The sequence below is a fragment of the Mauremys reevesii genome, linkage group 1, assembly GCF_016161935.1.
Source record: "Mauremys reevesii isolate NIE-2019 linkage group 1, ASM1616193v1, whole genome shotgun sequence".
Lineage (NCBI taxonomy): Eukaryota > Metazoa > Chordata > Testudines > Geoemydidae > Mauremys > Mauremys reevesii.
The window spans coordinates 361,474,563-361,490,763 of NC_052623.1; the positions used below are offsets into that span (position 1 = coordinate 361,474,563).

General features: G+C 48.9%; 2 protein-coding genes across 7 annotated transcripts in view; both read right to left on the reverse strand.

Annotated features, from left to right (window-relative positions):
* HCLS1 (hematopoietic cell-specific Lyn substrate 1) overlaps window positions 1-1,110 on the reverse strand; it is a 59,031-nt gene extending 57,921 nt beyond the window's left edge. Inside the window, exon 1 of the mRNA XM_039520395.1 lies at window positions 986-1,110. The gene's annotated coding sequence lies outside the window, so the exon portion shown is untranslated. The remainder of the gene's footprint in view (window positions 1-985) is intronic.
* Window positions 1,111-10,110: 9,000 nt separating this feature from the next.
* The window catches only part of GOLGB1 (golgin B1), a 113,771-nt gene continuing 107,680 nt past the window's right edge, over window positions 10,111-16,201 (reverse strand). For all 6 annotated transcript variants that reach the window (XM_039520397.1, XM_039520398.1, XM_039520399.1 and 3 more), the window contains one exon: window positions 10,111-12,083. In XM_039520397.1, coding sequence (XP_039376331.1) covers window positions 11,949-12,083 — 135 coding nt within the window. In that variant the 3' untranslated portion in view covers window positions 10,111-11,948. The remainder of the gene's footprint in view (window positions 12,084-16,201) is intronic.

Genomic DNA, 16,201 nt, shown 5'->3' on the forward strand with positions numbered 1-16,201 from the left:
TGTCTGAAAAGTCGGGCAGAGGCCACTAACCGCCAACTGGCAACCTCTGACAGGCCAATAATCTAAATTGAAAATAGGAGTGGGGTGGGAGTGGGAGGGTGAATGTACAGATGAATAAAGCAGAGTCCAGCCTGGTGTGTTGCTCTGAGCTTGTAGCTGTCACATGAGGCTCTTGGGACAATCAGAGACAGAAGTCTGAGGCACGAAAGATCAGAGACTGACAATGCAGGGACAACATCTCTGTATGGCCTGCACAAGACTGCTCACATTTGGACACTAAAGCACTAATGATTAGGCTAACACAGGGCTCCTTGGCATGACTGTTTTTGCAGCCTAACCAAGGCCTCAGCTTAGCTCTCAACCAGGGGTAGGCAAGACAAATCAACTCCTGAAAGGGGTACAGTCACCTGGAAAGGTTGAGAGCCACTGGCTTAGCAAGCCATCTTTTTAACCAGTTATAACAGCTGGACCACCTTTATATTGACCTGCCCAGGCACACCATTCTATGGTGGGTCTCTTTACAAACCGTGGCCTGTACTACCACACAGGATTAGGATAACCCCTACACTGATCAGAGGGGTAGCCGTGTTAGTCTGGTTCTGTAGAAGCAGCAAAGAATCCTGTGGCACCTTATAGACTAACACTGAGACTCGGCAACACCACAGTGAGTTTAATTTGTCCCATTTTTAATTAGCCCTAATGTATCTATAGCCCAGACCAACCACAAGCATAAGCATGGGCTTGCATGCAGTTTTGAGACTTGGTTAGCCTGATTTAGATAAGGCATCTGTCATTTGGACCCTGAAAAATTACAACAGCTCCCAGAGAGCAAAGCCTGCATTCGAGAAGTAACTGCGAAGAGGTGCAGAGTAGCATTTGGCCTGATCAGGGAAGAATTTCCCACTCCCATCCCTGAAGGCCATGGACCCTCAACATTATCTGGTAACTTTCCTTCGACAAATGCCACTTTTACACTGGTACTTACCTTGGTAGAGGTGCGTCACGCTTGCTCCTTTCTGCCCAACTACCTGTTCGCTGGCTGCTTCTATGAGACTGCAGTGCACTGTGACAGTTCCTGTTTTAACTTCAGCTAACTGCACTTCCTGCAGCTCAGCCCTCTGCACAGCTTCTGAGTAGAATAAGTCAGTGTCACGCAGACAAAGTCCAGGAAGAAAACATGGTACTAAAAGTGTCAGGGAGACACAGAATCAGCCCTATCTATTCTCTCAGGAACTGTCAGGGACTGGGATGGTACTCTGCCTAAGCCAACAGGAGTTGATGGGGCACATTTAAGTTAGTCAGTAATAGCCTGTGAACTCCTCAGGACAGGGACCACATCTGATTTTGCTCCAGAAAGTGCCACATACTTCTGTGGCAATTTAGAAATGTTACATGACTCAAGCCCCTAGAACTGGCTCTGTCAAGTGAGCAGCTGAGATATCAGACCTCTGCTTACAGGAGCTGTTGGAGAATTGGGAGTTTAGGTGCCTTAAGGGACATTTCCAAAAAGGTCTTGCCAAGTCAGAGTGCAACAGTGGAACAGGTTGGTCAAGGACGATAGAAAGGAACCACCTGATGATCTCCAGGAACTTTGATCCTTAATAATAAATAAAATAATAATAAATAATAATTTGTATTATTGTAGCCCCTAGGTGTGCTAGTCATGGACCAGGATCCCATTGTTCTCAGTGCTGTACAAATACAGAACAAAAAGACAGTCCCTGCCCCAAGCATCTTAAGAAAATAAGAACATAAGAATGGCCATACTGGGTCAGACCAAAGGTCCATCTAGCCCAGTATCTGTCTACCGACAATGGCCAATGCCAGGTGCCCCAGAGGGAGTGAACCTAACAGGTAATGATCAAGTGATCTCTCTCCTGCCATCCATCTCCATCCTCTGACAAACAGAGGCTAGGGACACCATTCCTTACCCATCCTGGCTAATAGCCATTAATGGACTTAACCTCCATGAATTTATCCAGTTCTCTTTTAAACACTGTTATAGTCCTGGCCTTCACAACCTCCTCAGGCAAGGAGTTCCACAGGTTGACTGTGCGCCGTGTGAAGAACTTCCTTTTATTTGTTTTAAACCTGCTGCCCATTAATTTCATTTGGTGGCCCCTAGTTCTTATATTATGGGAACAAGTAAATAACTTTTCCTTATTCACTTTCTCCACACCACTCATGATTTTATATACTGCTATCATATCCCCCCCTTAGTCTCCTCTTTTCCGACTGAAAAGTCCTAACCTCTTTAATCTCTCCTCATATGGGATCCGCTTCAAACCCCTCATCATTTTAGTTGTCCTTCTCTGAACCTTTAATAGTGCCAATATATCTTTTTTGAGATGAGACCACATCTGTACACAGTATTCAAGATGTGAGCGTACTGTGGATTTATATAAAATATTCTCCATCTCATTCTCTATCCCTTTTTTAATGATTCCTAACATCCTGTTTGCTTTTTTGACTGCCGCTGCACACTGCGTGGACGTCTTCAGAGAACTATCCATGATGACTCCAAGAGCTCTCTCCTGATTAGTTGTAGCTAAATTAGCCCCCCATCTTATTGTACGTATAGTAGGGGTTATTTTTTCCAATTTGCATTACTTTACATTTATCCCCATCAAATTTCATTTGCCATTTTTTTGTCCAATCACTTCATTTTGTGAGATCTTTTTAAGTTCTTCACAGTCTGCTTTGGTCTTAACTATCTTGAGCAGTTTGCAAACTTTGCCACCTCACTGTTTACCCCTTTCTCCAGATCATTTATGAATAAGTTGAATAGGATTGGTCCTAGGACTGACCCTTGGGGAACATCACTAGTTACTCCTCTCCATTCTGAAAACTTACCATTTATTCCTACCCTTTGTTTCGTGTCTTTTAACCAGTTCTCAATCCATGAAAGGATCTTCCCTCTTATCCCATAACAACTTAATTTACGTAAGAGCCTTTGGTGAGAGACCTTGTCAAAGGCTTTCTGGCAGTACCCACTGAAAGTACCCACTGAAAGGGTCACCCGGGGTCCGGGAGGGACACGGGCCAGCATAAGGTGAGACACCGGCCGACAGAGGGCACCCTGGAGCTGATGAGCTGATTCCCTGGATGACAAGCAGGGGGTGCCACAGGGGTGAGTCTTGCGCATGGCTACAGGTCTGCTATTGCCGGGATCACCTCTGGAGCCCTTTTTAAATATTGGCGTTACATTAGCTATCTTCCAGTCATTGTGTACAGAACTGATTTAAAGGACAGGTTACAAACCATAGTTAGTAGTGCTGCAATTTCACATTTGATTCTTTCAGAGCTCTTGGGTGAATGCCATCCGGTCCTGGTGACTTATTACTGTTAAATTTATCAATTAATTCCAAAATCTCCTCTAGTGACACTTCAATCTGTCAAGTATCAGAGAGGTAGCCGTGTTAGTCTGGTTCTGTAAAAGCAGCAACGAATCCTGTGGCACCTTATAGACTAACAGACGTTTTGCAGCATGAGCTTTCGTGGGTGAATGCCCACTTCGTCGGAATTGGATTCTGGAGGCTGACATCATGAGCTCCCCCCACCCTCAGTTCCTTCTTGCCAGACAACTCCGACAGAGGGGAAGGAGGGTGGGATGTGGAATACACCTGAGCGATGCATCTCGAAGAACACCAGTTATGGAACAGGTAACTGTCCTTTCTTCTTCGAGTGACTGCTCCTGTGTATTCCACAGTAGGTGACTCCAAGCTATAGCTGATGGAGGTGGGTAGTAGTTCACAGATTCCCTGGCTGAAGCACAGCCCTACCGAAACTAGCGTCATCCCTGGCTTGTGAGACAATTGCGTAGTGTGAGGTGAATGTGTGCACTGAGATGTCCTGGATAGAGACGTGGGCCACAAAGGCGGCCTGGGCCTTTGTCGAGTGAGCCCTTACGATAGGTGGTGCGGGAACCCCTGCTAAGTTGTAGCATGTCCGGATGCACGTGATCCACCGGGAAAGCCTCTGGGTTGAGACCGGTTGGCCCCTCATGCGCTCGGCTGAAGCAACAAAGAGTTGCTAAGATCTGCTGAACGGCTTAGTCAGATCCAGATAAAAAGACAGTGCCCTGTGCACAGCGAGCGTACGGAGGTGGTGCTCCTCGCTAGAGGCATGAGGTTTGGGGCAGAAGACAGGCAGGAAGATGTCCTGGCCCATGTGAAAAGCGGAGACCACCTTAGGGAGGAATGGGTGTGGGCAGAGCTGCACCTTGTCCTTGTGAAAGACTCTGTGTGTGTGTGTATGTATGTGTGTGTGGGGGGGTGTTGCAGGTCAGGGCCCTGAGCTCCGAAACCCGCCAGGCTGACATGATAACCACGAGGAAGGCTACCTTCCATGAAAGGTGAGACCATAAGCATGTGGCTAGGGGCTCAAACAGGGCCCTGGTGAGGCGGGATAGTACCAAATTTACATCCCACTGAGGAACAGGGGGCCTAGCGTACAGAAAAGATTGGTCTAGCCCTTTGAGGAAATGCCCAGTCATGCCTTAGGCTTTTCCTTGGGCGGGACATAAAGCCCGAGGGTTTGAAGGGTCATACATGAGTCCTTCATGCCATGAAGTTTCACGTCTGTTTGTTCTGCCAACAGGCCCTTGCCATCAAAGGGAAGATCCTGCATCTCAGACTGAGCTTCCGTGGAGAGCCCGGACAGCAGTAGCCATGACGCCGTGCGCATGGACACCGCCGAGGCCATGGACCGAGCAGCCGTGTCAGCTGCATCCAATGATGCCTGCAGAGCAGCCTTCACAGCAGAGGCACTGTCCTCTATGAGTGCCTTGAATTCCTTCCTTTCTCTTTCTGGAAGGGAGGGTTTGAATTTAGGCAGTGACCCCCACAGGTTAAATCATAACGACTGAGGAGGACTTGGTGGTTGGCCACCCGGAGCTGGAAACTGGACAATGAATAAAGTTTCCTATCAAACTAGTACAGCCTTCTAGAGTCCTTATTTTTGGGTGTAGGTCCTGGTTGACCCTGTCTCTCCCTATGATTTACAGACTCCACCGCTAGGGAGTTGGGAGCCGGGTGGGTATAGAGATACTCGTGCCCTTTTGTGGGCACAAAATATTTGTGCTCTGTCTTCTTTGATATTGGCGCAAGGGAGGCTGGCGTTTGCCAGAGGGCATTGAAAATGTTAGCCACCCCTTCGTGCAGGGGCAGGGCCACTCTGTCCAATGCCGGAGGCGAAAGGACATTGAAGAGTGAGTCTGAGGGTCCCTCCATCGCCTCAGCTTGGAGATGGAGGCTCGACGCTACTCACTTCAGTAGCTCTTGGTGCGCCCTGAAGTTCTCCTGCGGTGCGGAGGGGGGTGGGGCCACAACCTTGTCATCCAGTGAGGGGAGGAGGCCGGTACAGAGCGCTGCACGTCGGTCGGCACTGCGGGCTCTGCCCCTTGGTTGGACTCTGTGTGCGGTGCCGAGGATCCATGACCCACTGATCTATCACCTGGAGGCCTGGATAGTGAAGTGGAGGGAGCCGCCAAAGCCCCTGCTACCGAACGAGTCCCTGGCTGGGCGTGCATGGGGGACCAAGGGGTCCACTGGCACCACTGGCCCTGCCATGGGGATCCCTGCCATTGACTATGCTGCAGCACCGGCAGCACCAGCTGGTCAGGTTGGCCGGGCTGAGCCATAGGGGGCCTCATGTGGGTGGAGGTCGGGGTTACCAATGACCAATCGGTACCAAGGGAGCGGTATGATCGATGGTGCTGAGAATGATGTCTGCCACAGGACCAGGACTCTGACATCGAGGAACGGTGCTGTCTCGAGCTACTACTTCTTGAGACGCTACAACGCTGAGATCCGTGAAAGCGCGGCGATGGTGACCCCTGCCGGGAGTTGTGGATGCAGTGACTCAAGGAGAGCGAGCTGGAGTGCGAACGGTGACGGTGCCTGTGTCGGGAGCGGCTATGGTAGCTCCGACGAGAAGGGGAGCACCTATGGTGCCTATGCCCGGTTCATCAATACTCTCTGCTCAGTGTGGAATGGTGCCTGGAACTCCGATCCGATGGCACCGACCAAACAACCTGGTGGGTGACGAAAGTGGAGCCTGGAGACTGTGTCCTGACAGGGCGCTGAGCGGCGAGCGTGCCCTAGAGCAGTCCCCTGACCGGGATCTGTGCTGGGTCGGAGTTGACTGTCCAGAGCCTAGCGGCGGCTTATGTCTAGAGCAGGGCTTGGGTGCCGGTGGTGCCCTGGGTACCTGCAGAGTCATAATGTCTTGGGCCGCCTGCAGGGCCTCTGGCATTGAAGGCACCCGGACATCCGGAGAGGCTTGAGTCGATGCCACCTGGCTGTTCCGCTCGACATGAGTCGGAGCCCTGGAGCCTGGTTGGGGGGGGCGGGAGGGGACTGGGGCTGCTCGACGCGGGTCTAGCCCCTCCCCCTGCTTTCTCTCGACGCCACTGAGATGATGGGGCGTTTCTTATATATCGGAAGGACAGAACAGGTCGTGCAGGGGGAGGAGTGGCACTATATGTGAAAGAAAGTGTAGATTCAAATGAAGTAAAAATCATAAGCGAATCCACATGTTCCATAGAGTCTCTATGGATAGAAATTTCATGCTCCAGTAAAAATATAACATTAGGGATCTATTATCGACCACCTGACCAGGACAGTAATAGTGATGATGAAATGCTAAGGGAAATTAGAGAGGCTATCAAAATTAAGAACACAATAATAGTGGGGGATTTCAATTATCCCCATATTGACTGGGAACATTTCACTTCAGGACGAAATGCAGAGATAAAATTTCTCGATACTTTAAATGACTGCTTCATGGAGCAGCTGGTACGGGAACCCACAAGGGGAGAGGCAACTCTAGATTTAATCCTGAGTGGCGCGCAGGAGCTGGTCCAAGAGGTAACTATAGCAGGCCCGCTTGGAAATAGTGACCATAATACAATAGTATTCAACATCCCTGTGGTGGGAAGAACACAACTGCCCAACACTGTGGCATTTAATTTCAAAAGGGGGAACTATACAAAAATGAGGGGGTTAGTTAGACAAAAGTTAAAAGGTACAGTGACTAAAGTGAAATCCCTGCAAGTTGCATGGGCCCTTTTTAAAGACACTATAATAGAGGCCCAACTTCAATGCATACCCCAAATTAAGAAAAACAGTAAAAGAACTAAAAAAGAGCCACCATGGCTTAACAACCATGTAAAAGAAGCAGTGAGAGATAAAAAGACTTCCTTTAAAAAGTGGAAGTCAAATCCTAGTGAGGCAAATAGAAAGGAGCACAAACACTGCCAACTTAAGTGCAAGAGTGTAATAAGAAAAGCCAAAGAGGAGTTTGAAGAACGGCTAGCCAAAAACTCCAAAGGTAATAACAAAATGTTTTTTAAGTACATCAGAAGCAGGAAGCCTGCTAAACAACCAGTGGGGCCCCTTGATGATCAAAATACAAAAGGAGCGCTTAAAGACGATAAAGTCATTGCGGAGAAACTAAATGGATTCTTTGCTTCAGTCTTCACGGCTGAGGATGTTAGGGAGATTCCCAAACCTGAGCTGGCTTTTGTAGGTGACAAATCTGAGGAACTGTCACAGATTGAAGTGTCACTAGAGGAGGTTTTGGAATTAATTGATAAACTCAACATTAACAAGTCACCGTGACCAGATGGCATTCACCCAAGAGTTCTGAAAGAACTCAAATGTGAAGTTGCGGAACTATTAACCAAGGTTTGTAACCTGTCCTTTAAATCGGCTTCGGTACCCAATGACTGGAAGTTAGCTAATGTAACGCCAATATTTAAAAAGGGCTCTAGGGGTGATCCCGGCAATTACAGACCAGTAAGTCTAACATCAGTACCGGGCAAATTAGTTGAAACAATAGTAAAGAATAAAATTGTCAGACACATAGAAAAACATAAACTCTTGAGCAATAGTCAACATGGTTTCTGTAAAGGGAAATCGTGTCTTACTAATCTATTAGAATTCTTTGAAGGGGTCAACAAACATGTGGACAAGGGGGATCCGGTGGACATAGTGTACTTGGATTTCCAGAAAGCCTTTGACAAGGTCCCTCACCAAAGGCTCTTACGTAAATTAAGCTGTCATGGGATAAAAGGGAAGGTCCTTTCATGGATTGAGAACTGGTTAAAAGGACAGGGAACAAAGGGTAGGAATTAATGGTAAATTCTCAGAATGAAGAGGGGTAACTAGTGGTGTTCCCCAAGGGTCAGTCCTCGGACCAATCCTATTCAATTTATTCATAAATGATCTGGAGAAAGGGGTAAACAGTGAGGTGGCCAAGTTTGCAGATGATACTAAACTTCTCAAGATAGTTAAGACCAAAGCAGATTGTGAAGAACGTCAAAAAGATCTCACAAAACTAAGTGATTGGGCAACAAAATGGCAAATGAAATTTAATGTGGATAAATGTAAAGTAATGCACATTGGAAAAAATAACCCCAACTATACATACAACATGATGGGGGCTAATTTAGCTACAACGAGTCAGAAAAAAGATCTTGGAGTCATCGTGGATAGTTCTCTGAAGATGTCCACGCAGTGTGCAGAGGCGGTCAAAAAAGCAAACAGGATGTTAGGAATCATTAAAAAGGGGATAGAGAATAAGACTGAGAATATATTATTGCCCTTATATAAATCCATGGTACGCCCACATCTCAAATACTGTGTACAGATGTGGTCTCCTCACCTCAAAAAAGATATTCTAGCACTAGAAAAGGTTCAGAAAAGGGCAACTAAAATGATTAGGGGTTTAGAGAGGGTCCCATACGAGGAAAGATTAAAGAGGCTAGGACTCTTCAGCTTGGAAAAGAGAAGACTAAGGGGGGACATGATAGAGGTATATAAAATCATGAGTGATGTTGAGAAAGTGGATAAGGAACAGTTATTTACTTATTCCCATAATACAAGAACTAGGGGTCACCAAATGAAATTAATAGGCAGCAGGTTTAAAACAAATAAAAGGAAGTTCTTCTTCACGCAGCGCACAGTCAACTTGTGGAACTCCTTACCTGAGGAGGCTGTGAAGGCTAGGACTATAACAATGTTTAAAAGGGAACTGGATAAAGTCATGGTGGCTAAGTCCATAAATGGCTATTAGCCAGAATGGGTAAGAATGGTGTCCCTAGCCTCTGTTCGTCAGAGGATGGAGATGGATGGCAGGAGAGAGATCACTTGATCATTGCCTGTTAGATTCACTCCCTCTGGGGCACCTGGCATTGGCCACTGTCGGTAGACAGATACTGGGCTAGATGGACCTTTGGTCTGACCCGGTACAGTTCCTCAGATTTGTCACCTACAAAAGCCAGCTCAGGTTTGGGAATCTCCCTAACATCCTCAGCCGTGAAGACTGAAGCAAATAATCCATTTAGTTTCTCTGCCCCATTCTTTGCAGGTCACCCTAATTGAGTGACCATAGCTGGCCCCCACTGGGACCCCGTCACAGAGTCACTCTTCTTTTCCTCTTTATCATTTAGTATGGAGTGTAATTGGCATGACCTTGCTCTGTTGCTGTCAGCAGCCACTACCAGTGAATTGGGCACAGAGTGGGCATGAAAGTATGAGAGGGAAGCTGGTAGAGCATGTCAGCCTTCTTGGAGATGGGCTCACAAGTGGCACTGGACCACAAAGATTTGGCCAGTTGCAACAATCCATCCGGGACAGGAAGTGATATTTTACTCTTGGCAGTGGCACCAATTATGTCAAATACTGGGTGGGAAGTCTCTTCCGCAGGTACCATCAGGAGAGTCAAGGTGGCTACCATGTAATCCACCACATCTTGAAACTACATATGCCCATGGGGCTGCATAGTTCTGCCTAAACTCAGATAGCAAGAAACAGTAAAGACAGCAGACAGAACTGTTCTCAAAATTATAATTCCTGTCCCTCACAGCCACTGTAGGATCTGTGCATCTGAGGGAGGTGAGGAAGAGGCTAGTGCAATCTCCATGGGACACTCATCAATATGAGGAAACAGAGAGGGAATTCCCATTGCACCAGGGATAAAGCATAATGAGCGCAGCCACTGTATTGTGTTGCTCCCACAGTAGGTCATGCTCATGGCCTGCAGCTCTGGAACCTCAGAGGTCAGCTCCTATAGCAACACTCACACCAAAACACCACTCGGCTTCACTCTGAAAAATAATATTTATTGTACACAGGAGCATGTGCCCCAGGAAGCTGTAGGTGAGAGATTCAGTCACTGGATTTCATAGAATCAAAGGGAGAATCCTGCAGGGCATGCTCTCTATAAATACTCATGGGGGAGTACAGGTATATGGCTTCAGTGTTCTGGACCTAGCCAGAGGCCCAGATGCTTTAGGGACAGCAAAGGAACCAGTTCCTGTTTCTTCACAGGCTCAGTTCAGTGGCCCTGGAAACCTGGACTAAGAACAGCATCAGGAGCATTAACTTTCCTCCATTAAACTGTGTGTGGGGGGAGGGAGGGCATTCTAAAACCAGGAAGGGAGAGGCACACCTTACAAAGTAGACGGCAGCACTAAGTGAGGGCTTATCTGATGGGTTCCACCCTCCTTTCTCAACTGGAGCAGTCACTGCTGTGTTCAGAATCCTCATCTCCAGGTACATTAGTATCTCACTATCTGTATGGAGCATGTTCAGGGGCTCTGTAGAGAGCTCTGAACTCTGCCATCTACACAATCAATGGGAACAGGTCCAACTGCACTTAGAGTGTATGCCATAGGGTCCATGCAGCCACCCCAGCAACACCAGTCACAGGCTGCTCCAGAAAGAAGTCTCATGAAGTGGGGTTGGGGCAGAGGTCTTAGGAATCTTCCCCTCACAACAGGGAGGGGTTTGTCTGTGAGGTTCTTGTAGTCCACGGAGAGCCCAGACCCCTTGGAGCTATACCCTGTAGCACAAACTGTCCAGGTTTAGTCTTTTGAAAAGGAAACAGGGTGCAGGAGCAGGTCTTCTCTTCTCTTCTCCCCTCCTGTCCTCAGCAAGAGCTGCACAAGCTTTATAATTAGTGCAATGATTAAATTAGAGATAAAAGTTCAAGTCTCCTATTCCCTCAATAATTAAATTACTGCCCTTCTCCTGCAGGGGCATAACAGCAAATACTTACAAGAGCCCTTAGATGGAAGGCTCAGCATGTCTGCATGCTGCAGTGACTGCCCTTCTCCTGCAGGGAACTCTACTGAGCTGAAACCCAAAAACTAGCCCCATTGAAAAAGGTATAAAACAGACCCTGATTGGTTGTATATAGTATCCCGTAAAAACTCCACAACTTCCCTTTCTTGTTTAAATCATCACTAGAAGGGCCCAAGTGGGTGGGTTTAAGAGCTGAGGGATGACGGGGGAGGGTGCTTCCTTCCCTTGCTCATGGACTGGTGCAATCTCTGCAATATGATGGTGCTATCTGTGAAAGGGAAGGAACACTGCAGATGGGTAGGGTGAGCCACCTCCTGCAAAGCCAGTGACATGTGGACTAATGAGGGGCAGGTGGCCAATGCCCCTTTCTAGGCTGGTACAGTCATTGACACCGGCTTGAGTGTAAGGATGACAAGATGCAATGGTGCCAGCTAACCTGCTGAAGGCACTGGGGAGCTGCAGCCACATGACAGCATTTTCTCTGCAACCCCCATCACAGATGATTAATAGCTGGAGTGGAGCCCTCGGCAGGTGGAAGCTGCAGATTATATCACTGCCTTCACTCATTCCGAGCCTCGCTCAGAAAAGATGACTGGACAACACTTTGCAGGGGTGTGTGTGAAAGGTTGTCTTCTAGAAACAGACAGACCCCGACCTTCAGCCGCAGCAGCCACCCAGCTGGGCCAGAGAAAGCAGCTCAGGGGCGAGCACTGGAGACTGATGGGCTCAGTTGCCCCCCAGAGCTAGCTATGTGAGTGGGTAGCTGGTGCGGGGCACTGGTGACAGCTGGCCCAAAAACCTGTCTGGAGCAGGAATGCGGTAAAGGTCTGATGCTCAGGGAGAGACTGTTGGCCCTGCTCACAGGTGGCCTGTAAAGCATAGGAAGAGTAGGATGTGCAGCATGAACAAATACACAGTCACCAGCAGTGGAAGGCGGGTCCGGGAACAGAAGAGAGAGCGCAGCTGCCGCCACAAACCAGAGTTGCTCCGAGTCTGAGGGGAAGAGTAAAGGAGAAACCAGTTAGTGCTAATAAGTACTGAGCCAGCCACCTGCACCCAAAGCCCTAAAGTACATGGGAGACCAGTCCAACAAAGCACAGACATAGAGCTCCTCCAGAAGCAGGCACTTGTCTAACCAGCGTTCACAGGTTTCCACCCATGTGATTCCAGCTTCAGGGCCTGATTAGCTATGGAGCTGTAGGGTCAATTCACCATTTAACTATAGGGCCTCCCCCGCACCACCAAGACAGAACTCTGAAGGGCTCCTATCCCACCTCCTCTCCCATCTCATAAGCTCCACCATCCCACCAGGGTAGGAATCACACTGCAAGGGAGACCTTAAAGGCAAAACTGCAAAGCAAGAGTGAAATAGTGTCCCACATATTCCTGTTCTGCTCACCAGCCCTCCCTCTTCAGGCTAGCATGGGGCTTAGCAAACACCTCCCCGCAAACCCACAGCCTGCTCAAAGAAGGGCTGAGTGGCAGAGTGTACAACACATTCCCTAACATCTGTGCCTATAGGCAAGTCTACACTACAAAATTAAGTTGACCTAAGTTATATCAATGTACAGCAGGGGTGGGCAAACTACAGCCCGAGGGCTGCATCTGGCCCTCCAGACGTTTTAATCTATCCCTCGAGCTCCCAGTGGGGAGCAGGGCCGGGGGCTTGCCCCGCTCTGCATGGCTCCTGGAAGCAGCGGCATGTCTCTCCTCCAGCTCCTATGTGTAGGGGTAGCCAGGGGGCTCTGCACGCTGCCCCCGCCTGAAGCGTGGCCCCTACAGCTCCCATTGGCTGGGAACCAGGGCCAATGGGAGCTGCAGGGGCAGCGCCTGCGGACAGGGCAGCATGCAAGGTTGCCTAGTCATGCCTCTGTGTAGAAGCTGGAAGTGGGATATGCCACTGCTTCTGGAAGCTGCTTGAGGTAAGCACCGCCTGGAGCATGAACCCCTGACCCCCTCCCACACCCCAACCCCCTGCCATGATCCTCCTCCCACTCTCTGAACCCCTCAGTCCCAGCCTTGAGCACCTTCTAGACTGTTCTCAGTGGTAGAAGATGACAGAACAAGGAGTAATGGTCTCAAGTTGCAGAGGGGGAGGTTTAGGTTGGACATTAGGAAAAACTTTTTCACTAGTAGGGTGGTGAAGCACTGGAATGGGTTACCTAGGGAGGTGGTGGAATCTCCTTCCTTAGAGGTTTTTAAGGTGAGGCTTGACAAAGCCCTGGCTGGGATGATTTAGTTGGGTTCGATCCTGCTTTGAGCAGGGGGTTGGACTAGATACCTCCTGAGGTCCCTTCCAACCCTGAGATTCTATGATTCCTGCACCCCCAACCCCTCATTCCCAGCCCCACCCCAGAGCCCGCACCCTGAGCCAGAGCCCTCACCCCCTCCTGCACCGCAACCCCCAATTTTGTGAGCATTCATGGCCCGCCATACAATTTCCATACCCTGATGTGGCCCTCGGGCCACATATTTTGTCCTCCCCTGATGTACAGCCACCGCAGCAATTGAATTGGTTTCATACGTCCACATTACATTCTGTGTGTCAGCAGTGCGCGTCCTCACCAGGACTGCTTGCACCGATTTAACTGCCAGTGTGGTGCACTGTGGGACAGTTTCTGAAAGGCAGCAACAGTTGATGTAAGCAACACAGTGTCTACACTGACACGGCGTACACTTAACTACATCGACTTAAGTGCTACTTGTCTCACAGAAGTAGAATTAAGTTGGTGTAGTGGGCGAGTTACATCGGTGGGAGCTACAGTTTAGTGTAGATGCTTACTGAGTTAGGTCAATGTAAGCTGCCTTACGTTGTCCTAACTCTGTACCGTAGACCAGGTTTAAGTTTCAACCCCTTCAGGTGCAGTGTAAGGAAACATAGAATCATAGAAGATTAGGGTTGGAAGAGACCTCAGGAGGTATCTAGTCCAATCCCTTGCTCAAAGCAGGACCAACACCAACTAAATCATTCCAAGCAGGGCTTTGTCAAGCCGGGCCTTAAAAACCTCTAAGGATGGAGATTCCACCACCTCCCTAGGTAACCCATTCCAGTGCTTCACCACCCTTCTAGTGAAATAGTTTTTCCTAATATCCAACCTAGACCTTCCCCACTGAAACTTGAGACCATTGCTCCTTGTTCTGTCATCTGTCACCACTGAGAACAGTCTAGATCCATCCTCTTTGGAACCCCCTTCAGGTAGTTCTGCTATGAAATCCCCCCTCACTCTGCTCTTCTGCAGACTAAATAAGACCAGTTCCCTCCACCTCTCCTCGTAAGTCATGTGTCCCAGCCCCTTGATAATTTTTGTTGCCCTCTGCTGGACTCCAATTTGTCCACATCCTTTCTTTAGTGAGGGGCCCAAATCTGGATGCAATACTCCAGATGTGGCTTCACCAGTGCCAAATAAAGGGGAATAATCACTTCCCCTGCTGGCAATACTCCTACTAATGCAGCCCAATATGCCGTTAGCCTTCTTGGCAACAAGGGTGCACTGTTGACTCATATCCAGCTTCTAGTCCACTGTAATCCCCAGGTCCTTTTCTGCAGAACTGCCGCTTAACCAGTGGGTCCCCAGCCTGTAGCAATGCATGAAGTTCTTCCGTCCTAAGTGCAGGACTCTGCACTTGTCCTTGTTGAACCTCATCAGATTTCTTTTGGTCCAATTCTCCAATTTGTCTAGGTCACTCTGGACCCTATCCCTCCCCTCCAGTGTATCTACCTCTCCCCTCAGATTAATGTCATTTGTAAACTTGCTGAGGGTGCAATTAATCCCATCATCCAGATTATTAATGAAGATGTTGAACAAAACCGGCCCCAGGACAGACCCCTGGGGCACTCCACTTGATACGGCTGCCAAGTGCCTGACAATCTAGCCAGCTTTCTATCAACTTTATAGTCCATTCATCCAATCCATACTTTTTTAACTTGCTGGAAAGAATACTGTGGGAGACCGTATCAAAAGCTTTGCTAAAGTCAACATATATCACAGATGTATCTTGATCAATAGCATCAAGATAAGCCACACAGGCTCTGGGATGGAGAGGGGAGGAGCAAGGGGGGAGGGATAGCTCAGTGGTTTGAGCATTGGCCTGCTAAACTCAGGGTTGTGAGTTCAATCCTTGAGGAGGCCACTTAGGGATCTGGGGCAAAAATTGGTCCTGCTAGTGAAGGCAGGGGGCTGGACTTTATGACCTTTCAAGGTCCCTTCCAGTTCTAGGAGATTGGTATATCTCCAATTATTGCCTTATTACCTATTACCATCAACAGACAATAATAAATGATGATGATAGCACTGCTGAAGACTTGAGGTGCTGAGAAACCCATCCTACCCCTTTGGCCAGGCAGCAGGGAACTGGCTGAAGATCATTAACCCATCCATAGCTGGAGGGCAGGATGCCAGGTTCTGCTGAATGGGTTGTTACGAGCATTGGCACTCAGGCACCAGTGCTCTTACAGCATTGGCCTCACTGGGCACCTCAGGTTCCTGGATTCACATTGGTGAGGCTTGAGAATCAGCATGGAATAGGCAGGGGTGGCCAACCTGTGGCTCCGGAGCCACATGCAGCTCTTCAGAAGTTAATATGCAGCTCCTTGCATAGGTGCTGACTCTGGGGCTGGAGCTACAGGTGCTTTCCACTGCTCAACCCTAGGCCCTGCCCCCACTCCACTCCTTACCCCAAGCCCCCCACCCCTGAACCTGCTGCACCCTTATAATATATGGAGATAGACCTATCTCAGAACTAGAAGGGACCCTGAAAGGTCATTGAGTCCAGCCCCCTGCCTTCACTAGCAGGACCAATTTTTGCCCCAGATCCCTAAGTGGCCCCCTCAAGGATTGAACTCACAACCCTGGGTTTAGCAGGCCAATGCTCAAACCACTGAGCTGTCCCTCCCCCCTTGCTCCTCCTCTCTCCATCCCAGAGCCTCCTGTACACTGCGAAACATTTGATTGCAGTGGGTAGGGAGCATGGGGAGATGCTGATCGGCAGGGCTGCTGGCAGGCAGGAGGTGCTGGGGCTGCTGCTGATAAAAGGTAATAATTGGAGATATACCAATCTCCTAGAACTGGAAGGGACCTTGAAAGGTCATTGAGTCCAGCCCCCTGCCTTCA